This window comes from Monodelphis domestica, chromosome 3, assembly GCF_027887165.1.
Source record: "Monodelphis domestica isolate mMonDom1 chromosome 3, mMonDom1.pri, whole genome shotgun sequence".
Classification (NCBI taxonomy): Eukaryota; Metazoa; Chordata; class Mammalia; order Didelphimorphia; family Didelphidae; genus Monodelphis; species Monodelphis domestica.
Genome location: NC_077229.1, coordinates 39872451 through 39900108, shown reverse-complemented (window position 1 = coordinate 39900108; position 27658 = coordinate 39872451). Strand labels below are relative to the sequence as shown.

Here is a 27658-nt window from a genome sequence, read left to right as displayed (position 1 = left end):
GCAGCATCCTGAAACTTGCTCTGAGACCAAGAGTAGGATTTCCCCCCCTTTTTTGATCATGTCTATTGGAACTTTTCAAATCCTTCCTGGTGTGTTTGGCTTTCAGGTGTGGAGAGCCATGGTTGTTATGTTTTGGAGACTTTGACTGTCACTGCAGGATCAATTTCTGTATGTCACATATCGACTCCACCTTTGGAAGCCTGTTGTCTTTCTTCAGGTTCTTTTTTGATAGTGTGATGCTAGCAGAGATGGGTGTTTTCTCCTCTGACTTGACTTCTCTCAGTGATGATGGTTTGGAAGCTCGAGAAAAGTAATACAGTGTTGACAGAGTTGGAGTTCCAATCAGATTCAATCCTATTGCTTTTAATTTAGCTTCCTGTAGGGTTCCTTCCCTCATCTACTTACTTTTCCAGCAATTCATAGTTGGGCTTTTTTTCTGGTATAAAGTCTCAGAGTTTCTATACAGATATCTTGAATGACTTCTTCTATGGTTCCAAAGAATAGAAACCAATGAGGACAAGTTGGGAGGGCAATCTGAGGAGCCTAGCTACAAGGTAGATAGAAGTACATTGTATTATCTATTGTCTCTATTGTCTCTGGTTGAAATCGAACAAAGGCTAGCATTCATGTAATTCTAGGCTGTCTGAACCAGGGTGAGATTTCATTCACCTTCTAAGACATGTAAATACATAACAATGATCTTGTGCAGATTCTTGACATGAACACAAAATCACAACTCCTTCAATACCCTTCTCTCTGCCTTGGGTATTTGATTTTTGGTGTTTATGTAGTCCAGATCAGGGGCCTTGGCATCCTTTTTTCCTCTTACCTTCCTAAAATGGTGAAATATATTCATCATATCTCATATTCTCTGGTGATCTTCAGTTTTGGAAGCAAGATGGATACAGACCATGGCAACAATCTGAAAACTGTGTTTGAAGGACTAGGAGTAGAAAAAGTGGTAGAGCAGCACCTGCCCTGTAGCTATTATAACCACAGCAACTGGAGCAGGATGCTGGATTGCTAAATGAGCTGGCAGCCCAGGATGCAAAAGTCCTTCTCAATGGGCATGTAGAGGCTGTCCTGCAAAGACTGTGTGAGTGACAGACACTCCTCCATGATCAGCACTTGATATATGGACAGTGACAGCTCCAAGTAGAGCCAATAGCTGAAGAGGATCCACTCCCCGTCCTTCCTCCCAAATGAATTTTCCAGCCTTCACTAGCCACTAGCACTAGCAGGGGAACACACCCACCCCTACTCCAGTTTGACTAACCCAAATATACTTCCATGCTCTTGCCTGTGCCGGAGGGGATTGAGGTAGCATGTGGCCCCTAGGGGGAAGGGGAAAGAAGGTTACTATAACAGGAATTAGAATTGCAAGCATGGCTCACTCTATGAAAGAACAGTACATTACCTAGCTCAAACAGCTCCCAGTTTTAGGATGTCTCTTCTTCCTGCCATTCCTAGGCGCAATAGTTCTTGTTATTAGCTTGAATAATCCTGAGATTCAGGGAAGAAATTCATCTCCCATCTCCCCTTTGCCATTCTGGCCTTTTCAGTCTCTAAAATATATCAAATATGGGATTCCTCCACTCTATGTTCAGCATGGAATTCTCTCCCACTATGGGAGATCCCAGAGGTGTGACAAAAGGAACTTAAATGGATAATGATCCTGGGAAGGGGAAGGAACCTTAAAGAGTCTCGAGGTGAAATTTTTAAGCCTTTTCAGACTCCATGGTTTTATGTAAATCTCTATGTTGGAATTGAAAAAAAGAACATTTTAATTCAGCGTCTGTATTCTGTCATACATTTTGCATTTTGCTGATTGTTTGCTTTAAGATTTAATTTTGTTTGTAAGTTCATATATTAATCTGACCAATACTATTCCATTACACTGAATCATTTCAAGATACTGTGTTTTGGCTATTAGATATATTCTGTGACATTATTTTGATTTGGAGCTTTCCCCTATCATTGTACTGAACAAAATATCATTATACAACCTCATAGTCATCTTGCACAAACCTTCTTCACTGGCAAAACCATAGTACCTTAGGGATACTGAAGCTGTCATCAGATCCATTGAGGTCACATTATGCCTATATGGACTTTTTGTTCCATTTTGACTTTGTTAATTGTCACATAGATGATGGGTGGTCTCTGTCAACCTGGTTAACAATCTTTGGAGAATTTAATGACTTAAGAATTTAAATTTATTTTTAGGGGTCTTCAGGAAGTGATTTTTAGATATATAGTAACATACATAGCTCCTACTGATCATTTTGCCTGCCGTTGAGTACTTTGTAACAAGAGGTAAGGGTCCATTTAGTAGCTGAATGAAGTGCAATAAGATTTATATTCCCCACATCTGCATTTATAAAAATGTAATGGATGAGATATAGAAAGACATGTCTTTTAAGGCTGTTACAGTCTCATACCAGAGGATCTGGGAAGGTGTTCCTAGGGTGTGGTACCCCTGGATCGTTCCCAAGAGGGAGCATCTTTCATGAAGTATAAGTAGCTTCTGGATGATTTATAACTCTACGGCTTATTCTAGCCTTCAACCAGAATGATCTAGATTCTTGGTGACACTGTAGACCAAAAAGTTTTTCATCAGTAGTACAGAGGCTTGTGTTTTTTTTTCTGGGCTCCTCTGCCACATTTTGAAATTATGGCAGTAATAGACTTCGTTAAAAATATCTTTGCCAAAGTTGAAAGACTTACTACATCTATAAAACTTGAGACAATATTCATGAGTTCATAGGTTTTTTAAATGTCACACGGCATGTGGCTATACAGAGACTCCTGTGAATCCTATATGATAGTGGGTTTGTTTGCTGTTGTCAAGAACTGGGCTACTGTGAATTTTGGGTATTTTAGTACTTTCTTTGAATGTGCATTACCTACTGTACTCTTGTTTTATAAAGCTGTTCCCAGTTTTTCCACAAACATTCCAACATTTGTCATTATCCTTTACTATCAACTTAGACAGTTTGAGGTGGCATTTCAGGGCTCCTTAAGTTTGCATTTGTCTAATCAAGTTATTTAGAATATTTTTTGATAGGACTACAGATAATTTTAGAGTCAACTAGGTGGTAGAGTGCAATAGTTTGGAGAGAAAAGACAAGAATTCAAATTTGGCCTCAGACACGTATTAGCTGATTGAATCTATTCCTCTTTCCCTGATTTGGGAGAGGTGAGCACTTTTGCTTGAAATATATAACCCTTGCCACTGATGGATCCACATACATATTCTCATGGAGCCATGAATACAAACATACTCATAAATACATACAAACACATAGGAACAATACACTGTGAAATGGGATGATATGACAACTAGGGATAACTATTTTCTAGGAGCATTTGCTGGGATGAACATCAGAGGAATCAGATGGGGAAAACACCAAAAAGAATGAGTATATGTTACAATGAGATTTAGGAAACTAAAGGGGTCTCAGGAATGTCAGACTCATGTTCCCTGTCATCATCTAGGTACTTAGTAGTGTCTTCCCTCATCTGATCCAAGCCTTCCTTCCATGTCAGGATCTTACCTGAAGCAGGGGGCTCAGGGAGAAATCTTCTTCATTAAATAGACCTGGAATTATATATAATCTTGCCCAGACATTAAAATGTTAGTCAGTGTGGCCATATGGAGTGGAAGTGGGCATATCACAAGGCATCAGAGGAAGAGGAATGGAAGCAGAGTCATGAGGAGATGCTGAGATATTTCTGTTAAGAGGCTACTTTTAATACTTCTGTGCTCTGATTGGACAGTTCTAGGATACCACAAACTACAAGGACTTATTTAAGATCTTGATTTCATTTGCTGTACCCAAAATTTCCATTCAGAGGTTCTCATAGACCAGGTCCACACAAAAATCATCTCCAGGTAAGTCTCCCCATGGATATGTCTTCCCTTGAGGGTAGACCTATGCCTTCTGTCCTGGAGGAAATGGTATAGAAATGATTAGTAGGGATACATTCCCTCCTTTGGGGATTGTTGTAAGTGACAGAGGTTAAAACCAAAAGGGGGACAACTTTGAGGGAATAATAGAGGAATAAATGCTTCTCCTCTTGCCTTTCTCATTCTCTTATCTCAGCATCATTTCCTTTTCCATTGTCTTCTTTGTGGCCTCTTTCAGTTGTCCCTTCTTTCTCTTTGTGTGCAATAGGAAAAGACAAATTCATTTTGAAGGGAGTGGTGGCAAAAGAATTACTCTTAAGCACAGGTGGGTGGCTCAGTGGATTGAGAACCAGGCCTAGAAATGGGATGTCCTAGTTTCAAATCTGCCTTCAGACACTTACTAGCTGGGAGCCCCTGGGTAACTCACTTAGCCCCCCTTGCCTAGCCATTACCACTCTTCTGCCTTGGAACCAATACACGGTATTGAATCTGGTAAGGGATTCAAAAAAGAATTACTCTCAGCACATATTGAAAAGATGAATAATTTGAAATTATGGAAAGGGGTCATTTTACAGATATCCAGGAAGATTTTAGTATGTGTAGACAAAATATGTATCTGGTTCCCATTTCTTTTGCTCATTCCAGGAATCAGTTTAACACTAACCACTCTGCTTCTTTATTGAAAATTAAAAAGACTCATAGTTAGCAAAGAGTTCAGTAACATTTTCACACAATCAAGAAATTCTTTTATATCCTACAGATCTGACCAGCATCTTTTTGGCTTCCCTAATTTCATGGGAGGAGGGGATAAATCACTCATGAGAAGCCTAGCATCTCAAGATCATAGAGTAGGAATTAGAATGGACCTCAGAAGAGGTAAATGATATTCAATACACTTTGACTCTTTCTGTAATAATAAGAGTGTATCTTTCAAGATTGCAGATAGGATTTATATTGTCATTATAAAGTATTACTTTTGTATTGTACAAATGTGCTATACTACAGTATTTAAGGGTTATCAGTTAGAAGAGGGATTTGTTTTGATCTTCTTGATCTCAGAAGACAGTCCAAGGGGAATGGCTACAATTTGCTAAAGTAAAATTGTGGTTGGCTATCAGGAAATAATGTTTCACAAAGTCTCAACTCGGGATCCATGAGAAAGAGAAGGCTGACATTTGATACAAGAACCAAATTGGCAAGCATATGAATGAGGAAAATCTATTTGTATAAAGTACCTCACAACTTTCTGAACCAATTCTGAATGATTAACATACTTCTATTCCACACACCAATCCTACCTGGTAATTCAGATTATCACCTCGCCATTGCTCAACTGCCAACCTCAATCTCCCACTTCCCATGATTTGGATCTATCTCCTTCCTCCTAGATAGACAGACAGACAGACAGACAGACACAAACATACACACACACACACACACACACACATACACACACACACACCTCTAACCTCTTTCTTGATTTACATCATATTCTTATTGACTGTTTTTTGACCTTCAAACTGAATATCCAAAAAATATTTTTAAATGGCTAAAATAGAACTAATTGCTTTACCTCTCCACTAATCCAACCATCTGCTGAACTTTCATATTGTATAGTGTCATCTTCAGCACCTCTCACAAACAGACACCATCTAGTTATTCGGTTGTCCAAATTTTCTATTTCTCTCCTCTCATCATCTGATTTATATGTATTCTTCCCTCAAATCTCAGCTAAAGTTCCAGTTTCTACAAGAATCCTTTCCCAGTTTCCCTTCATCTGCCTGCCTTTCCCTTCTTCTCCCTCCCTTCACTCTGTGACTACTCCCAATATGTCCTGTCTATATATTTTTTGTGCATACATGATTGAATTCTACCTACTACATTATACTGAGAGCTTCTTGAGAACAGGAACATTCATATTGTGTGTGTGTGTTTGTTTCGTTGTATTAAAAATGTACCATAGGCACAACTGTGGGCCTGGCACATAGCAATTGCTTGGTGAAGGCTGTTTGACTGGCTGACCAATAAAGAACACAGAGGAATGGAGAACTAATTGGTTTTCCATGTAGAGCCCAGGAATCATGAGTCTGATGAGGTTTGCAAAACCGAATTTCAAGAATATTAGTCACATGAAGAGGCAAAATATCTCAACCTCTCCTTTAGGAATCAATATAAATTGAATGAATGGGCAAATACTTTTTGAATATAGAGATTTGTGTCATTGACAAGATTGAGCATTGGAAGTCATGTGGTGAGCAGAGAAGCACCTTCAAGTGATTCAGGGCTTTCTGAATAGATGGAGAACATCAGAGCCTGAAGCCCCCAATTGGGAAATGTTTTTCCTCATAGGTTTTCCAGCCAAGATCCTCTAAATGCCTGCCTCCACTTCCCTTGGATACTGAATGCATTAAGGAGTGAGACTCACCCAGTTAGACCAGTGAAGTTAAGGACAAGTAAGAAGAGGCAAGTCAAAAGGGAGAAAAGGTAGACAGTAACACATATATGGGAAGAGGTGTGGCCTTGAAGGGTGTGGCTGTAAGAACAAGAGGGCTCATTTCTACTTTACCAAATCATTTTAAACTCTTCTTTTTAAGATGAAGAGTAGTATGACTGATAGCCCTGTTACATGATTTCAAAGCTTATATCTCAGGCACAAAAGAAATCATTATTAATCTTTGGACATCAGCTTGGTAGGAAGTGTCCAATGAAGGGTACCCAGGGAATCTCTTGCCTAGGAACTTTGTCATTTTTATTTAGAGTTTAAAGAAAGGCACATTGAGCATTAACAATTCAGGTGCAACAATGATGGGAGAAGAGGCAACATTGTAAAGAGAACAACAGGAACTAGAACCATCTTTGAAGTCTAAATACTGGGACTAAAGTTGAGAAGAGCCGGGCTCCTATACACTGAGCCCTCTAAGAGATTGGCTCATCTCCTTCTCCTGCTCTAGATAGTGGACGTGAGAGATAAGGTAGGATATTTTCTGTTCTTTTCTATACCAGGTTCTGATTGGGGTCTCACACATTATCTCCAGGTTGGGGATCAGTGAAAAATGAGCAGGCAGGCAGAAGAATGAGAAGATACAGAAAATGAGACAATATTTAAGGAGACATTAATGGGCCTCAGCTTCTGTCCAGGAGAGAATCAAATCTCTTACTTAATCCTTAATGGTGTTCAAAAAATCTCAGCTTAGAATGAACTCATGACTACTCTGACTGCTCTGTCCCAGTCCTATTAGTGTTTGTCTGAGACAGGCTATATTCTAGTTGAATAGAGGCTGGTGAGAGAGGCAGGAGAAAGAAAAAACAGGTATTTAATGGGTGAGACTTCCCTTTGGAGCCCATGCATCCCCGGAAGAGAAAAATAGCAAAATTTTCCCAAAGGCTCTCTTAAACTGAACAGTGGGCAATCCCATAGCCAACCTCCCTGGACTATTCAAACAAAGGTATAACAATACAATATGATTTCACATGTGGAAATGAATATAGTGATACCCTATTCCAATCCATGTCTAAAAAAGAATTCCATGGGCATGTGGGTAGCATAGTGAATAGAATGCCAGTTTAGGAAGCAATAATCTGGTCTCAGCCAGTTCCTAGCTGTGTGACCAAGGACAAGTCACTTAAATCCAACTGCCTAGCCAAGACTGATTTCCTGCCTTCAAATCAATACTTAGTAATAATTCTAGGATAGAACATAAGGAATTTTTTAACCTTCATATTTTGCCTTAGAATCAATAATGTTTATAGGTTCCAAGGAAGAATAGGGATAAGGGCTAGGCAATAGTGGTTAAGTGACTTGTCCAGGGTCACACAGATAGGAAATATCTGAGGAGAGATTCAAACCCAGGACTTCTCATCTCTAGTCCTGGATCTCCATCCACCGAGCCACCCAGCTGCCCTCTTCCCTTCCTTTTTAAAAATAGGAAACTCTACCTTCCATCTTAGAATTGATAACTCTGGAACAGTCTCTCACCCACTTCCATGTCTTGGTGTCTCCAGGTCGACTGAGAGGAGCAGAGCTTTCTGAGGCTAGAACCACCTACCATGGCTGAGTCTCCCACACCTGAGCATCTGGAATCTGTTCGTGACACCACAGTGCAGCCAACTACACATTGGAGCTTAGATCCTCCAGCTGAGGCACCTGGAGAATTTATCTTACGCTACTGGATAGAGATCCTCTCTCTGGTCATTGCCCTGGTTGGGCTAGGGGGGAACAGCATTGTCCTGTTGCTGCTGGGCTTCCGCACCCGGAGGAGCCCCTTTTCTGTCTACATCCTCAACCTGGCCGCAGCCAACTCCCTCTTCCTTGGTAGCTACTTTAGTTTGTACTTGTGGAGAATTGTTGGCGATTTAAACCGTTTTGTCCTGGTGCTGCTGTGGTTCTGCATCCTAAACATGTCCTACTGTGTGGGTCTGAGCCTGCTGGCTGCGATCAGCACCGAGCGCTGCCTCTCTGTGCTCTTCCCCCTCTGGTACAGATGTCACCGGCCCAAGCACAGGTCTGTAGTTGTGTGCGCCATCCTATGGGCTCTGCCGGGCCTGTTCTGGGGAGTATTTGGGGCTCTTTATTTCCTTAACAAGAACCACTTCTATGATTGCTACCTCGTTCTCTCCTTCGTCCAGTTCATCTGGTTCCTCCTCCTCACCTCTGTGCTGGGCGTGTCCAGCCTGACGCTGGTGCTGAGGGTCCAGTGCAGCTCCCAGCGCAGGCGCCCTCCCAGGCTCTACCTCCTGGTGCTGCTCTCAGTCCTCCTGTTCCTGCTCTGCGGTCTGCCCTGGGGGATTGCTGATGCAGTTCGGTATTTTAGCGGCTTCGGTTTAATGTCTTATGAGATCTCCAGTCTCCTGGCCTGTGTGAACAGCGGCGCAAACCCTTTCATTTACTTCTTCCTGGGCAGCCAATGGCGTAGAAGAGGGAGGGAGCCGCTCAGGGTGGTCTTGCAGAGGGCCCTGGGGGAGGAGCAGGTGGGAGGGGATGGGGGAGGGACACTTCCCACCCCAAGACTCAGGATGAATAATCCTGAGGATGAGAACAAGATGCTCAGACAAGGGAGCCCATGAAATGACCCCCCTTCCCCCACCCCTGCGGAGAGCAGGAGCCCCCCTTTCACCTTTCTAGGAAGGGAGACAAGATCCCTCCCCATCCCTTATGGTGGTTCTTGGGGGTTTGAAGTATAAGGAAAAAGCATTTATTAACGGCCCACTATATGCCAGTTGCTTTGCTAAGGGCTTCACAAATATCTCATTTAATCCTCACCATATCCCTGGGAGGGAGGTACTGTCATGATCCCTACTTTATGCTTCAGGAACCTGAGGCCAACTTGGCGTTCAGAGATTTGCTCATGATTCCAAAGCTGGTGTCTGAAACTGGATTTGAGCTCAGGTCACCCTGACTCCAGGACCAATGCTGCCTGGATTCAGGAAGCCCTACTGACTGTAGGCTCCAGGATTTACTGGGAGGAGATCCAGGAATCTGGTGTGATAAATCTACAGGAGATCCATTCAAAGAAATGCCACTGACCCTGTCTGGGAAAGTAGAGGAAGAGGAAAGTCATCCTCTAAGGCCCCATGTCTCCCTGCCCTGCCCTTGTTAATCTCTGTGATGGAGGGGAGACAGTCAGGGATCAGACTCCTCCAGGTTCTATGGGTCCTGCTCCCCCACTTTGTCTTCCCTCAGGCTTGATCCACAACATTCCCTGGGAGATCTCCTCTCTCCTCTTGCCCTAAACAGAGGAGACTCTGGCTCAGCTATGTTTCCTCCTCTTCCCCTAGTCTTCTTTCTTTCCTCTCTTCTCACTCCCATCACAGAAGGTGAACTAAACATTTTCCTGCCTCTCCAAGTCAAGGTTGGGGCTCAGGATCCTCTGGTTCTCTGTCTGTTTCTCTAGGGCTTAGTTTCTCTCTGAGTCTCTGTGTTTCTTTGTCTCTGACTGCCTCTGTTCCAATCTTTGTCTCTTCATGACTCACTTCCTGATGAGGTCACTACATGGAGGGAGGTATTGTAGGGTTGTCACATGACTGAGGGAACCTCATTGAGGCCAAAACAAGGGAAAGGAGACCCCTCTCAGACTCACATTTTCAACACCCATATCTCCTCACTTTCCTTTTCACATTATTCCCTGCCCATTATTCCTTTTGTATTTTACCTGATTGAGTTAACATTAAAAGTTATCTGTTCCCCAAGTTGAGTGTGAGTGAGCAGGTCAAGGGGAAACCTTGGGGTCTCAAGTAGTGAGGGGGTTCTCCTCTCTTTCCCTCTCTCCATACCAAAGGCTAAGCCTCCCTTTTGGGGGGTACATCCTTTCCCTTTTCTTTTTTTTTAAACAGCATCTAGCTATGAAGGCTTATGTAGGGACTATAGGAACATGACTACAATACATACATTATAGAGGGTTAAATAATTAGGGAAAATTCGTTGCTCAATGGTAGGCTAATATAATCTAATACAATAATTTATTCAGTAATATAACTAAATTACTAAAGTATATTATAGATGTATAAAAATCTAATACATGGAATCTAAAATCTAATAATATGGAATATTAAAAAAGTCAAGCATTTTGCCAGAAATAATGCACAGGGAAGACTCCAACAGGATCTGCTTTTCTCCCTTCTCTACTCCCTCCCTCCCTCCTTCCTTCTTTCCCTCTTTCTTTCTTCCCCCTGCCTTCTTATCTTTTATTTCTTCTTCTTTTTGAGGGAGGAGGGCATGGTGGGTGGAGAAAAGTTAAATGTTTGTCATTTGGAGAAAAATACAATTAAGAAAGAAAGAGAGAGAGAGAGAGAAAAGAGAGAAAGAGAGAGAGAGAGAGAGAAAAGAGAGAGAGAGAGAGAGAGAGAGAGAGAGAGAGAGAGAGAGAGAGAGAGGAAGGAAGGAAGGAAGGAAGGAAGGAAGGAAGGAAGGAAGGAAGGAAGGAAGGAAGGAAGGAAGGAAGGAAGCAACAGTCATTCTCAGATAAGGCTGCAACAAGGAAGGTACTAGAAGAGCACAGATTTCCCAAAAGCATCCCAAGAAAATGTTAAAATAGTACTAAATGGAAGCAATCAAAATTAAAAAATTGTAATCTGAAGATGGGAATGAATATTTTCAAGTTCTTCCATCCAATTCAGGACCACACAAGCATATTGCCAGAAGTCTGCAAGTATGTAGAGTAAAGTCATAGTACAGGAGATGGAAACCAGTCAGAGAAAACTTGAAAGGCCTGATACCTAACCAGTCTTGGCCATGACCTATCAGAAGCAGCCAGTAACACAATAGAGAGAGCACTAAGCCTGGAGTTAGGAAGATCTGAGTTAAAAACCAGTCTCAGACACTGTCTGGTTGTGTGACCCTAGCACTTAACATCTGTTTGCCTCAGTTTAACTGTCAAAAGGAATAAAAATTGAATTTGCCTCACCAGATTGTTGTGAGAATTAAGTGAGAAATTTTGTAAGAGTGCTTAGCTCAGTGCATGGCACATAGTGGGCACTATCCCACTATGGCACTATGCCAAGGAATGAAACTGATAATTTATGTGTACCTTTCCTAATACATTATGATGATAAATCTGAGAATAAATATGACTCCATCCTTAAATTTTTTTTACTTGCAATAATTATTCTTGTAGCATATTAAAAGAGCAAGAATTTCTTGAAATATAAAACTCTGTGCAATAATGAGACTATTTTTAAAGATCTGAACAATCAAAAATTATGAATGAAAATTAATGACATATCCTTTAATTATTATATATTCAAAAGCACAGAAAATTATATTTCTTTTTAATTTTTGTATATTGGACATAATAGTAAATTTTAAAATAAAGACGCATTGAATAAGTAAAAAAAAAGGTGGATCAGTATATTATATTGACAAGATACTGATTGGATACATGTTGAAGAAGAAAACATACAATACAAAATACAGAAAAAGTTCGTTCCATTCCCTTCTCCCCCCATTCCTGCCAAATACTCATAATTATGATTTGGTCAAAATAGGACTCAGAGCCAGAGGTCCAGGTGGTGGTAGGAGATTTGGGGAAAGGGTCCTTGGCTGCCACAATAAAGCTATTTCTCACTGGGCTGTGAATCAGTGGGGTGGCATTTGTTTCCTTCCTTTTCCCTTCTTCTTCTCTAGTGTAGCAACAAGATCCAGATCCAGCATTCCATAGATCATTGTTCAGAAACAATAGATGTCATAAGATATTCCAGGGTTTAACTAGAAAGCCTTCTAGGTATATAAATTGAGATTTTGAACCCTAGACTTCATTCCCCTGAAGTCCTTGGTATTTCCCAGAATTCCCTATAATCTCTCCTGTATCTCCATGTTGGCAAGATCATGTTTTTGGTATTTAACTGACAGTAACACCTTCCACATCCTCTCTTTTTGTATGATGTAGCATGAGCAGTGATGGTGGTAAGTTGGGGAAAATTTGAAAATGTCTAACCAGCCATAGGCATGTGGTTTTTATTTTGTATTCTCTTTATTCCTTGATTTCTAATGATCCTTAATAAACCTCACCAAATATAATAATTTTATTACTAGAGATAAAATATAATGTTATATAGGAAATCAGAAACCTATACTCACTTTGTGATCAGATTAGGCCATGTTCATAATCTATAAGGGGTCAGAGTCAACACCAAGACAGGGATTGGATAAATTAGGGGATAAAGAAATATGACTGAGTGCAGCCTGAGTGCAGATGAAAACATGAAATAAGAAATCAGGAAAGTTAAAATGTGATTAGGTCTGCACTCTAAGGGGTATATAACAGTGTAGAATAATGTACAGTCCAATGAGACCTAGCTTCCTCATATCAGCTGTTAACTACTGCTTTGGATTCCTAAATCTGCCTTCAAATGCCAACCACTGATAAACCAGTCTCTGAGAATCATCTATTATTCAATATTTTTGTTGTGAAATTGCTACTGGGTAAAAGATTGCTTCTTGATAATGAGTCTAGTTTAGCCTAAGGGGGAACCAAAGCTTCTCAGTTTCCTGATCTCATTTTCTTTGTATTAGTACACTTTTTAAAAGTTCAAACAATCTCCCCTTCTCTTCTCACATAGAAAAACAAAACAAAACAAAACAAAACAAAACAACTTTTAGTGAGGTTCTTGGGTGAAGAAGCCAGCATGACTGAAATCGATTCATCTGCTTGCCATGGCCTGTGCAATGCCAATAAGCTCCATCCTTTCCCTTGTTTATGTCATGAACATACTGAGTACTTGCAATATTTTTCTTCAAAAGGGTATGAAAGTTTCCATGGAGCAGAGGAGAAGGAAGGATGGTTCTTGTCCTTCTTACCTTACCCAGAAAACTGATGTATGAATGGGTAAAGCAAGCTGTTCTGGACATTGCTGCTTTAGAATGTGCTCATCCTGATGGGAAGGAAGTAAGGGAGGGTGAGCTGAAGTCTAGGCTATCAGGCCAAACATGGGACTCAGGGATCTAGATAAGATGAAGGAACCTTGGTTCTCCAAGGTCTGAAACTAGGTTTTGAACCTTTAGACTCTCCCCATTATTTATATTCTTATCGAACCCTACATCTCTATTGAAGTAGTCCCAAGAGGGCCAGAGAAAAATTGAAATAACCAAAACAAATAAAAAACCCTGACAGCATTTTTTAGGGAACAAACCTGGCTTCCCTCCCCCAGGAAGTTGAGCTGTTTATGCAGACAGCAGACCAGTCTCTACTTTGCTTGGGGGTGAGAATTAGAAAGGGTGGAAAGACAAAGGAATTTCAGGAATATCAAAAAGATCAGAATGGAAGCAAGATAACACATGGTCAGCTAGGGCTAAGTGACTTAATGGATGTGAAAGTAAATTTCCCTTAATAACAGCCCCCACATAAATCTGAGGATTGCCTTTTCATCTCAGACCCCACATTCCTGTGTCAGTGATAAGGTTTGTTTGATTAAGAACCTATGTGTAAAAAGAAATAACTCTTTATCTTGTAACCCTATATAAACTGTTTCTTAATGTTAACCCAACACAGCTTACACTAGGGAAGCTTGTACCAGCTGGTAGATTCTTTTGTTGTTCTTTTATTAATAAATCACGGTTCCAATAATTGAAACTCTGGGTGTTGGACTCACTTGTGAAGTGCTCCTTTTCACTACCACCTATATTGGGGTACTCAGGTGAAGTGGGGCATGAATGTGTGTTAATGGTCTTTTAGTGCCAGGCAAACCTGGGTACCATTAGGATATTTCCTAAATGCTTCTTCAATCCCTCAATTCCCATTGGATAGATGAGAAGAAGAAGACTTTTACCAAGGAAGTGATTTTCTCACATTGCCAGAGATAAGAAGTATCTGGGTGGGATTATACTCTGAATGGAAGTCTATGTAAGAACCCCATAGAGAAAGATATTTTCCCAAGTTTATTCTGTGGCTAACATCATGGGGATGGAATATCTGGGAATTTTATGTTTGTGTGTGCATATATGTTGAGTCCAGTTCTGGTTCAGATTGCATGGAGGACACACACACATGGTAATGCAACTCACAAAAGGTACTTTTACTAACCAAACTATAGCTTGGGGCACACCACAAAAATTACTGGCCCTGGGACTTGGGCTTGCAGGCTTTTTATACACTTTTAGGGCAGAGGAAGTACAGAGGAATTCCTGGGGTGGGGGTAGTGAATAGGAACTCCTGGGGCTGGGGTCCTGAAACCCAGGCTCCAAAAGGGAAGGCACATCAGTCTTAGTCTTTGGTACCCAGATATTTAACATATGGTCATGGTGACCTAGGTTAGGTCAGTGAACCCTGAGATATATCTTTCTGAAACCTGGGATAACATATCCTTGTGAAAACCTGGGATAACATATCCTTGTGAAACCACATAACTAAGGACATGTCAACCTTAGTTCTTGGGACAAGGGGCCCATTAGGGGTTCACCTGGAAGGCAAGTTCCCATGATATCAGTATGTTTCTTCATATATACACATGCATTCATTTATAATTCACTTGCTTAATTAATGCATATATCTATGTAACATAATAGTGTTGTCAGTGATTCCCAAATATGCTTATTTCTTTATGTACATAACTATATATGTATACATGAATGTGCTCACACACATATGTTTTAATCCTTCATCTGCAAAGCCTTAACTTGGTTCACTGGAGCAGGTCTCCTTTCTTCATCTGTATTCCAAATAACAGAATCTCTGACTCTATTATGTTCTCCAGGCGAATCTGAATTTGGGGCAGAATGTTTGGTCTCATTTTCAGAATTATGCTGGAAGGGCCAGAAATCTGAGACAATAGGTAAAGGGGATTATAATATTTATTGGGAAAGGAAATAGGATTGGGAAAACAGGGGATAAAAGGAGGTTTGTAGCAGGGTATGGAGGAGAGAGAGGGGAGAGAGGAAATATTGCTTGGTGAGGCAAGGGAGGAGATGCCCCCTGCTGAGAGGAAACAGCAGGGGTCCAATAAGGACGGTTTGTCTTTAAATGACTGAAACTGAAGTTCAGCTCCCTCTATGACCAGAAAAGATAGTCCACTTATCCGACTGTGAATTCAAATAATATAAAGTTTAATAATCCAGTTGGAATTGGAGTTTTTCCTTAGCTTAAGATTATAGGGCCAGGCCCTAGAGGCTGGTGGAGGGTTTGTCCCACTCCTGTCTACTCTTGTTGTTCTAATTCAGAATCTTAGCAATAGAAAGAAAGCAAACAAGAACAATTCTAACCTTCAGAATCCTGTGTCTTCGGGCTGAACCAAGAAGAGCATGCCACTCCAAACTGGGCTGAACAAGCTCCTCTCTCCTCCGACACCCAGAAGCCAGTCCCTCCCGGCTGGAAGGAAGTGCTAGTCACAAGACCCAACTGCCACTCCCAGTTGGGCCCTTCCCCCACAAACTGTTAGTCTAGTTTCCTTTCCACAGGATTTAAGGTGACTTTCCTGTCTCTTGTCTAAACCACAGGACACAGGACTTTCAAAAGTCCCTAAGAAATCTAGGAAAGACAAATAGAATGGAAATAATGGGCCATTGTGAGAATGGAGATGTCTCTGAGCTCAGTTGGGGATTTAGAGAGAATGAACTGCCATGCATGCACTTTTAACATGCTCTTTCCTGGTATCTGTCTCTTGATGTTGAGGTCTGGAAAATTACTACTTATAGCATAAAAGAATGGAAAGTTTCTACTTTCCTAGGTGATGGGCAGAATACAAGTACCTACAAGTGAGTGCTCTTCCATCACTGAGTTGGAATGAACAAGTGCTGGAGGAGAGGGGAAAGATCATAATCTGATGGTATCTTCTGTGATTGCTGCTATCACTTTTGGTTTTACTGAAATTTCCTCTGTAACTATTGTGCTTTTATTGGAGATGGGCTAAGAAAACTCTTCCTATAGGCCAGGGATGTGGTGTCATAGCTCTCTGAAACTTCTGTATCTCTCATGAAAGAGGAGGGAAGTTAAAATACAATTACAGTATCTAAGAGCTAAGAAGAAGCTAATATTTTTGTCCTTCTGGTTTCTTTTCCTTCTCCTTTGATCTATTTGTGGAATTGTCCTAGTAAGTATCCAGGCTGAGATTACTGGGAATTAATTTTTTACAGTATAAAGAAATATTTTTAAGTGGGAAAATTTTTGCCTCAATCTGTATGCAGGTGATTAGATAGCTATAACATCACACCAGTAGAATCAAAATTAATCACTGTGTTATTCTTTAGTCCTTAAGAATAAGGATTTAACCGGTCAAGATGGTGGCTTAGAGAGAGCTAAAGTTCAGATCTCCGGAGACCCTTCCTTACAGATCTCAAACTGTATGCTCCTAGGGCACCAAAATTCAAAACAAACAACAGGATAGACCCCAGGAACCCTCCTCCTGTACCTGGATCAAAAGGTATGGCCCCCAAAAAGCTAGAACCTTAGATCATTTGGATCTAAGGGGTAGGCAGAAGGAAGGTCCCAGGACTCATCCCCTCCAACCCAGAGTGCTGAGTCTGAGGCAGCAGCGGGAACCTCAGAGCTGGCAAAAGGACCTCAGGGCTGGCTATTCTGAAGGCCTCACTCTGAAAACAACCTAACCCAGACATGGGGGCACCCAACACAGATGGCAGGGAAACAGAGAGAGGTGGGGGGGGGGAGCCTGTAGCCCCTTGGCTAGATTCTTCCATCTGAGTCTCACAGAAGGTCCCTGCTTCAGGGCATACTCAGTCCAACTCAGCTGAAGTTAATCCTATCAGGAGCCCTCAGAGCTCCGGGAAGCCACGGCCCCTACCCCCTGAGAGTGCAGGCTCTTCTGGCCGGTAAAGGCACTGAGATACCTTGCTGACAGTGCAGAGCCAGGCTCAAAGCATGGAAGTAAGGCAGTGAAGAAGCATCAGGAGGGAACTGAGAGCAGTAACACCCCAAATCCCGGGCTTCCATGGGAAAACAGACCAGCTGCGAAGAACAGACAATTTTCCTGGGGCTAAAGTCTCTGAACATCAGATATGAGAAAATCTAGTCCTCCTTACACAGATAGAGATGGCAAACAATGCAGAAGCACAAAGGCCTCAAAACACCAAGAAAAACAAGAGGAAGAGGGCGACTCTGGACACATTTTATGGAGCAAAAATACAAAATACAGAGGAAATAGAAGAGGAAACACAAGCAAATGCTCCAAAACCTTCCAAAGGAAATGGAAACTCTCCACAAACTCATGAAGAATTTGAATCAGAAATGATCAAAAAGATGGAATCCTTCTAAGAGGAAAAGTGGGAAATAATGCAAAAGAAATTCACACATATACAAAACCAGTTTCACCAATCTGAAAAAGGAAAACCAGGCTTTAAAGGTCAGAATTAGCCAACTGGAAGACAGTGAGCATGTAAAAGAGCAAGAATTAATAAAGCAAAGCCAAAAGACCAAGAAATTAGAAGAGAACATAAAATATCTCACTGACAAGGTCATAGACTTGGAAAATAGAGGGAGAAGAGACAATTTAAGAATAATTGGACTACCAGAAAAGCCGGAAATAAAGAGCAAACTCGACATCATTATACAAGATATAATCAAAGAAAATTGCCCAGAGATTCTAGAACAAGAGGGCAATACAGGCATTGAAAGAGCTCACAGAACACCCTCTACACTAAATGCCCAAAAGACAACTCCTAGGAATGTAATTGCCAAATTCCAAAGCTTTCAAGCAAAAGAAAAAATCTTACAAGAAGCCAGAAAAAGACAATTTAGATATAAAGGAATGCCAATCTGGGTCTCACAAGACCTTTCAAGTGCCACTCTGAATGACCATAAGGCATGGAACATGATTTTCAGAAAGGCAAGAGAGCTGGGTCTTCAACCAAGAATCAGCTATCCAGCAAAACTGACTATATACTTCCAAGGCAAAGTATGGGCATTCAACAAAATAGAAGATTTCCAAGTTTTTGCAAAGAAAAGACCAGAGATCTGTGGAAAGTTTGATATCGAAAAACAAAGAGCATGGAATACCTGAAAAGGTAAATATGAAGGAAAGGGAAAAGGAGAAAAATGACATCTTTTTCTTTTATTCAAACTCTCTTCTATAAGGACTACATTTATGTCAATCTATGTATATTAATATGTGGGGAAAATGTAATGTGTAAATAGGGGGAAAAGAAAAACCAAAAAGAATAATCTTTCTCACAAAAAGATTCACATGGGAAGGGGAGGGGAAGAAAACTCCTATAATAAGGAGAGGAAGAGAGTTTTCACTTAAACCTTACTCTCAGGGAAATCAAATCTGAGAGGGAAGAACATCCAGATCCATTGGGATCTTGAATTCTATCTTACCCAGCAAGGGTAGGTAGAAGGGAAAACCAAGGGGGTTAGGGGAGAGGGAACACAAAAAAGGGAGGGAAGGAGAGGGAGGAGGGGGAGGGAACAAAAAGGGGGGGCTAGAAAGGGAAACATATCAAGGGAGGGGACAAGGGGGACTGATTTAAAGTAAATCAATGGATTAAAAAGTTAGAGCTGGTAAACATGACTGCAATCTATCTCCCCGGAACCGAATGAAATAGACTACATCAAAGGAGCATAAAAATCACCTTTGGAGGAAGAGAAGGACTTCCCAGTACCCCACAGAGGCGAAGGTACGTGGGGTTTGAACATTTCCATACAATAATAAGAAAGAGGAAAAGCTTGCACAGAAACTTGAACTGAGCCGCCCTTCCCCCCCCCCACCTCACCCACCAAACCAGAGTGAGCTAACGGAGCTCTCACTTGGACAGCGAGTGAGTGGGGAATGTCTCTGTCTGGGGGGACACTCCAAGGTCCTTGGGATCAGGGGACTGCCAGAAAACAACGTCTCAGTGCGGTTTCATGGGAGAATATTGAGCTGAACACAGGGGGCTCAGGGAGCTATACTCAGGGATGTTGTGCTGAGCATCTGAGCAGAACTAAACACCAGGGGCAGACCACATGCTGATTATCTGGGCGGAGCTGATCACCTGGGTGGTTGGGCTGAGAACAGGGGCCCACGCTCTAAGAAACCTCGAAGGTGGGGAAGAACTAGTCTGAGGCAACCTAAATTCACAGAAAACCCGCCCATATCACCCAGACCCCAGACCAAAAAGGAAAGGGGAATAAAACCACCAAAGGGATGGTTCATATGGCCCAAAATCAAGCCTTCAGGAAGAAAGGGAAAAAGGTGACTATTGAAAACTTTTATGGTGGGAGTATTCAAGGAAATGAAGAGAATGAGGATGAAATCTAAAAAAAAAATCAGAACATGCCTCCCAAAATGGAAACTATCAACAAGCTCTGGAAGATCTCAAACTGGAGCTTACCCAAAAGATGGAAACCTTCCGGAAAGAAAAATGGGAGAAAGAGATCAGCAGTCTTACAGATAAGACTGCTCAATTGGAAAAAGAGCTCGAAGCATCCAAATAGAAGGGCAGATAATGCTGAAAAGCAAAACCAGTCTCTAACGACTAGAATTAAGCAACTCAAAGAAAGTGAGATCATAAAACAGCAGGAATCAATAAAGCAAAGCCAAAAAAATAATGAATTAGAAGAAAACAAAATATCTCACTGAAAAGGTCACAGACTTGGAAAACAGAGGAAGAAGAGAACATCTCTGAATTATCGGTCTCCCAGAAAAACCAGAGATAAACAATGAACTCGATGTTATTCTACAGGATATTATAGAAGAAAATTGCCCAAACATTCTGGAGCAAGGGGGCAAAATAGAAATAGAAAGGGTTCATAGAACATCCTCTATACTAAATCCCCAAAAGACAACCCCCAGGAATGTAATTGCCAAATTCAAGAGCTTCCATGAAAAGGAGAAAATCCTACAAGAAGCCAAGAAGAGGAGCTTCAGATATAGGGGGGGCTCCCATAAGGATCACACATGACTTAGCGGCTAACACACTAAGATACCGCAAAGCATAGAACACCATATTTAGAAAGGAAAGAGAGCTGGGTCTCCAACCAAGAATCAACTACCCAGCAAAACTGACTACATACTTCCAGGGGAAAGTATGGGCATTCAACAAAATAGAAGATTTCCAAGCATTTGCTAAGAAAAGACCAGAGCACTGTGGAAAATTTGATATCCAAGCACAGAAATCAAGAGAATCATGAAAAGGTAAATATGAAAGAAAGGGAAAAGGAGATAAACCCTTATCTTTTTCTTTAAGTCAAACTCTCTTCTATAAGGACTACATTTCCATCAACTTATGTATATTAATATGTGGGGAAAATGTTTTGTGTAACTCTCAAAAATTTTATACATCATAAGAGTAGTTAGAAGAAACATGCATAGGGATATATTGGGGCATTAAGAAGATTTGGTGAAAGTAGGGGCAAAGAAAGGAAAAGGGAGGGGGAAGCGTCAATAATACTAAGATTTACTTTAAGAAATAGAGAGGGACTTAATAGAATAATCTTTCCCACATAAAGATAAACATGGGAAGGGGAGGGGAAGAACTCTCATAGGAGAAAGAGAGGAAGAGAGTGTGAAGTTGAATTACTTAAACCTTACTCTCAGTGAAATCAAATCCAAGAGGGAAGAACATCTAGGTCCAGTGGGATCCTGAATTCTATCTTATCCATTAGGGCAAGAAAGAAAGGAAAATTAAGGGGGGGGGATGGAGTATAAAAAGGGAGGGGCTAGAAAGGGAAGCATATCAAGGGAGGGGACTAGGGGGACTGACCTAAAATAAATCACTGGTTCAAAAGGATATAGCTAAAGAAGAAAGGTCAGAACTAGGGGAAGATATCAAAATGCCAGAGAATCCACAAATGACAATCATAACTTTGAACGTGAATGGGATGAACTCACCCATAAAACGTAGACAAATATCAGATTGTATTAGAACGCAAAACCCTACCATTTGTTGTCTTCAAGAAACACACATGAGGCGGGTTGACACCCACAATGTCAGAATTAAAGGATGGAGTAAGACCTTCTGGGCCTCAACTGACATAAAGAAGGCAGGAGTTGCAATCATGATATCTGACAAAGCCAAAGCAAAAATAGACCTGATCAAAAGGGATAGGGAAGGTAAATATATTCTGTTAAAAGGGAGTATAGACAATGAGTAAATATCACTAATCAACATATATGCACCAAATGGTATAGCATCCAAATTTTTAATGGAGAAACTTGGAGAATTGAAGGAGGAAATAGTAAAACCATGTTAGTTGGAGATTTTAACTAACCACTATCAAAGTTAGATAAATCAAAGCAAAAAATAAAGAATAATGAGGTAAAAGAGGTGAATGAAATTTTAGAAAAATTAGAGTTAATAGACATATGGACAAAAATAAATAGGGACAAAAAGGAATACACCTTCTTTTCAGCACCACATGGCACATTCACAAAAATAGATCATACACTAGGTCACAGAAACATGGCACTCAAATGCCGAAAAGCAGAATAATAAATGCAGCCTTTTTTGATCACAAGGCAATGAAAATATTGATTGGTAAGTGTAGATGGAGAGCCAAATCAAAAAATTAATTGGAAATTAAATAATATGATACTCCAAAATCGTTTAGTTAGAGAAGAAATCATAGAAACAATTAATAATTTCATTGAGGACAATGACAATGGCCAGACAACCTTTCAAACCTTATGGGATGCAGCCAAGGCAGTACTTAGAGGAAATTTCATATCCCTGAGTGCATATATTAACAAATTAGGGAGGACAGAGATCAAGGAATTGGAAATGCAAATCAAAAAACTTGAAAACAAACAAATTAAAACCCCCCAGAAGAAAACCAAACTAGAGATCCTAAAAATTAAGGTAGAAATTAATAAAATCGAAGTGACAGAACTATTGAGCTAATAAACAAGACTAGAAGCTGGTACTTTGAAAAAACAGACAAAATAGACAAAGTACTGGTGAATCTAATTAAAAAAGGAAAGAAGAAAGGCAAATTAACAGCATCAAGGATGAAAAGGGGGATCTCACCTCCAATGAAGAGGAAATTAAGGCAATCATTAAAAACTACTTTGCCAAACTATATGGCAATAAATATACCAACCTAGGTGATATGGATGAATATTTACAAAAATATAAACTTCCTAGACTAACAGAAGAAGAAATAGATTTCTTAAATAATCCCATATCAGAAAAAGAAATCCAACAGGCCATCAAAGAACTTCCTAAGAAAAAATCCCCAGGGCCTGATGGATTCACCAGTGAATTCTATCAAACATTCAAAGAACAGCTAACTCCAATAGTATACAAACTATTTGACATAATAAGCAAAGAGGGAGTTCTATCAAACTCCTCTTATGACACAAACATGGTACTAATTCCAAAGCCAGGCAGGCCAAAAACAGAGAAAGAAAATTATAGACCAATATCCCTAATGAATATAGATGCAAAATTTAAATAGGATACTAGCAAAAAGACTCCAGCAAGTGATCAGAAGAATCATTCACCATGATCAAGGAGGATCCATACCATGAAAGCAGGGCTGGTTCAATATTAGGAAAACTTTCCACATTATTGACCTCATCAACAAGCAAACCAACAAAAATGACATGATTATTTCAATAGATGCAGAAAAAGCCTTCGATAAAATACAACACCCATTTCTATTAAAAACACTGGAAAGCAGAGGAATAGAAGGGTCGTTCCTAAAAAAAATAAACAGTGTATATCTAAAACCATCAACTAATATCATCTGCAATGGGAATAAACTAAATCCATTCCCATTAATATCAGGAGTCAAACAAGGATGCCCATTATCACCTCTATTATTTGACATTGTATTAGAAGCACTAGCAGTAGCAATTAGAGAAGAAAAAGAAATTGAAGGCATCAAAATAGGCAAGGAGGAGACCAAATTATCGCTCTTTGCAGATGACATGATGGTATACTTACAGAATCCTAGAGATTCAACCAAAAAGCTAATTGAAATAATACACAACTGTAGCAAATTTGCAGGATACAAAATAAACCCACATAAGTCATCAGAATTTTTATATAATTCCAACACAGCTCAGCAGCAAGAACTAGAAAGAGAAATCCCATTAAAAATTACCATGGACAAAATAAAATACTTAGGAATCTATCTCCTGAGAGAAACACAGGAACTATATGAACACAACTAAAAAACACTTTCCACACAACTAAGACTAGACTTGAACAATTGGAAAAACATTAACTGCTCATGGATAGGACGAGCCAATATAATAAAAATGACCATCCTACCCAAACTCATCTATCTATTTAGTGCCATACCCATGGAACTTCCAAAATTTTTTTTACTGATTTAGAAAAAACCATAACAAAGTTCATTTGGAAGAACAAAGGAACAAGGATATCCAGGGAAATAATGAAAAAAAAAATACAACGGAAGGGGGCTTTGCAGTCCCAGATCTCAAACTATATTATAAAGCAGCAGTCACCAAAACAATCTGGTACTGGCTAAGAGACAGAAAGGTGGATCAGTGGAATAGACTCGGGGCAAGTGACCTCAGCAAGACAGTATATGACAAACCCAAAGATCCCAGCTTTTGGGACAAAAATCCACTATTTCATAAAAACTTCTTGGAAAATTGGAGGACAGTGTAGGAAAGATTAGGTTTAGATCAACACCTCACACCCTACACCAAGATAAATTCAAAATGGGTGAATGACTTGAACATAAAGAAGGAAACTATAAGAAAATTAGGAGAACACAGAATAGTACACATATCAGACCTTTGGGAAAGGAAAGACTTCAAAACCAAGCAAGACTTAGAAAGAGTTACAAAATGCAAAATAAATAATCTGGAATACATCAAATTAAAAAGGTTTTGTACAAACAAAACCAATGTAAATAAAATCAGAAGAGAAGCAACAAATTGGGAGACAATCTTCATAAAAACAGCTGACAAAGGTTTAATTACTCAAATTTTCAAAGAACTAAATTAATTGTACAAAAAATCAAGCCATTCTCCAATTGATAAATGGGCAAGGGACATGAACAGGCAGTTCTCTGCCAAAGAAATCAAAACTATTAATAAGCTCATAAAAAAGTGTTCTACATCTCTTATAATCAGAGAGATGCAAATCAAAACAACTCTGAGGTATCACCTCACACCTAGCAGATTGGCCAACATGACAGCAGAGGAAAGCATTGAATGCTGGAGGGGATGTGGCAAAGTAGGGACATTAATTCATTGCTGGTGGAGTTGTGAATTGATCCAACCCTTCTGGAGGGCAATTTGGAACTATTCCTAAAGGGAGATAAAAGACTGTCTGCCCTTTTATCCAGCCACAGCACTGCTGGGTTTGTACCCAGAAGAGATAATAAGGAAAAAGACTTGTACAAGAATATTCATAGCTGCGCTCTTTGTGGTGGCCAAAAATTGAAAAAGAGGGGATGCCCATCAATTGGGGAATGGCTGAACAAATTGTGGTATATGTTGATGATGGAATACTATTGTGCTAAATGGAATAATCAAGTAGAGGAATTCCATGGAGACTGGAACAACCTCCAAGAATTGATGCACAGTGAAAGGAGCAGAACCAGGAAATCATTATACACAGAGACTGATACACTGTGGTACAATCGATGGTAATGGACTTCTCCATTAGTGTTAATGCAATGTCCCTGAACAATCTGCAGGGATCTAAAAAATACTATCCACAAGCAGAAGATATACTGTGGGAGTAAAAACAAGGAGGAAAAGCAACTGCCTGACTTCAGGGGTGGAGGCGATAGGACTGAGGAGAGACTCTAAATGAACACTCTAATACAAATACCAACAACATAGAAATGGGTTAGAACAGGAATACCAGTGGAATCCTACATTGGCTATGGGAGAGGGAAAGGTGGTGGGAGGGTGAGGGAGGAAAAGAAAATGATCTTTGTTTCTAGTGAATAATGTTTGGAAATATCCAAATAAAATAATGTTAAAACAAAAAAGGTTAGAGCTGAAGAAGAAAGGTTAGAATTAGGGAAGGATATCAAAATGACAGGGAGTCCACAAGTGACAATCATAACTTTGAACGTGAATGGGATGAACTCACCCATAAAACATAGACGAATAGCAGAATGGATTAGAATCTAAAACCCTACCATATGTTGTCTTCAAGAAACACACATGAGGTGGGTAGACACCCACAAGGTCAGAATTAAAGGATGGAATAAGACCTTCTGGGCCTCAACTGACAGAAAGAAGGCAGGAGTTGCAATCATGATATCTGATAAAGCCAAAGCAAAAATAGACCTGATTAATTATATTTTGTTAAAAGGGACTTTAGATAATGAGGAAATATCACTAATCAACATGTATGCACCAAATAATATAGCACCCAAATTTCTAATGAAGAAACTAGGAGAATTGAAGGAATAAATAGACAGTAAACACCATATTAGTGCGAGATTTTAACCAACCACTATCAAATTTAGATAAATCAAATAAAAAAATAAATAAGCAAGAGGTAAAAGAAGTGAATGAAATCTTAGAAAAATTAGAGTTAATAGACTTATGCAGAAAAATAAATAGGAACAAAAAGGAATACACATTCTTCTCAGCACCACATGGCACATTCACAAAGATTGACCATACACTAAGTCACAGAAACATGGCATACAAATGCAGAAAAGCGGGAAAAAAATGGAGCCTTTTTTATCACAAGGCAATAAAAATAATGATTAGTAATGGTACGTGGAAAACCAAATAAAAATTAATTGGAAATTAAATAATATGATACTCCAAAATCAATTAGAGATGAAATCATAGAAACAATTAATAATTTCATCGAGGAGAATGACAATGGCAAGACATCCTTTCAAACCTTTTGGAATGCAGTCAAAGCAGGAATCAGAGGTAAATTCACATCCTTGAGTGCATATATTAACAAACTATGGAGAGCAAAGTTCATTGAATGGGAAATGCAAATAAAAAAATTCAAAAGTGATCAAATTAAAAAACCCCAGAAGTAAACCAAACTAGAAATCCTAAAAATTAATGGAGAAATTAATAAAATTGAAAGTGATAGAACTATTGATTTAATACATAAGAGAAGAAGCTGGTACTTTGAAAAAAAACAAACAAAACAGACAATGTACTGGTTAATCTAATTAAAAAAAGGAAAGAAGAAAGCAAATCAACAGCATCAAAGATGAAAAGGGGGACATCACCTCTGATGAAGAGGAAAATAAGGCAATCATTAAAAATTACTTAGCTCAATTATATGGCAATAAATACACCAATCTAGGTGATATGGATGAATATATACAAAAATACAAACTGCCTAGACTAACAGAATAAGAAATAGAATTCTTAAATAATCCCATATCAGAAAATGAAATCCAACAAGCCATCAAAGATGTCCTTAAGAAAAAATCGCCAGGGCCTGAAGGATTCACAAGTGAATTCTATCAAACATTGAGAGAACAATTAATCCCAATACTATACAAACTATTTGACACCATAAGCAAAGAGAGAGTTCTACCAAACTCCTTTTATGACACAAACATGGCACTGATTCCAAAATGAGGCAGGTCAAAAACAGAGAAAGAAAACTATAGATCAATCTCCCTCATGAATATAGATGCAAAAATCTTAAATAGGATATTGGCAAAAAGACTCCAGCAAGTGATCAGAAGGGTCATTCACCATGATCAAGTATGATTTATACCAGGGATGCAGGGCTGGTTCAATATTAGGAAAACCATCCACATAATTGATCATATTAACAAGCAAACCAACAAAAATCACATGATTATCTCAATAGATTCAGAAAAAGCCTTTGATAAAAATATTAAAAACATTAAAAGGCATAGGAATAGAAGGGTTGTTCCTAAAAATAATAAACAGTATATATCTAAAACCATCACTAATATCATCTGCAATGGGAATAAACTAAATTCATTCCCAATAAGATCATGAGTGAAAGAAGGATGCCCATTATCACCTCTACTATTTGACATTGTACTAGAAACACTAGCGGTAACAATTAGAGAAGAAAAAGAAATTGAAGGCATCAAAATAGGCAAGGAGTCCAAATTATCACTCTTTTCAGATGACATGATGGTCTACTTAAAGAATCCTAGAGATTCAACCAAAAAGCTAATTGAAATAATCAACAACTTTAGCAAATTTGCAGGATACAAAATAAACCCACATAAGTCATCAGAATGTTTATATAATTGCAACACAGCTCAGCAGCAAGAACTAGAAAGGGAAATCCCATTCAAAATCACCTTAGACAAAACGTTAGCTCCTCGTGGATAACACAAGCCAATATAATAAAAATGACCTCCCTACCCAAACTTATCTATCTATTTAATGCCATACCCATTGAACTGCCAAAAAATTTCTTTACTA

General features: G+C 39.6%; 2 protein-coding genes and 1 pseudogene across 2 annotated transcripts in view; 2 read left to right on the top strand and 1 right to left on the bottom strand.

Moving 5' to 3' along the window:
• Positions 1-2086, bottom strand: LOC100619663 (cyclin-L1-like; annotated as a pseudogene).
• Positions 2087-7957: 5871 nt separating this feature from the next.
• Positions 7958-8974, top strand: LOC100619624 (mas-related G-protein coupled receptor member X4-like). Its single transcript, XM_003340796.1, has one exon. The coding sequence runs from the start codon at positions 7958-7960 to the stop codon at positions 8972-8974; it is 1017 nt and encodes a 338-aa protein (XP_003340844.1).
• Positions 8975-13030: 4056 nt separating this feature from the next.
• The window catches only part of LOC130458049 (heterogeneous nuclear ribonucleoprotein H-like), a 40920-nt gene continuing 26292 nt past the window's right edge, over positions 13031-27658 (top strand). The window contains exon 1 of the mRNA XM_056820942.1: positions 13031-13146. Coding sequence (XP_056676920.1) covers positions 13031-13146 — 116 coding nt within the window. The remainder of the gene's footprint in view (positions 13147-27658) is intronic.

Bases quoted from the DNA above. Each gene is read 5' to 3' on its own strand.
- LOC100619624 (XM_003340796.1), top strand. From the start codon at position 7,958: ATGGCTGAGTCTCCCACACCTGAGCATCTGGAATCTGTTCGTGACACC.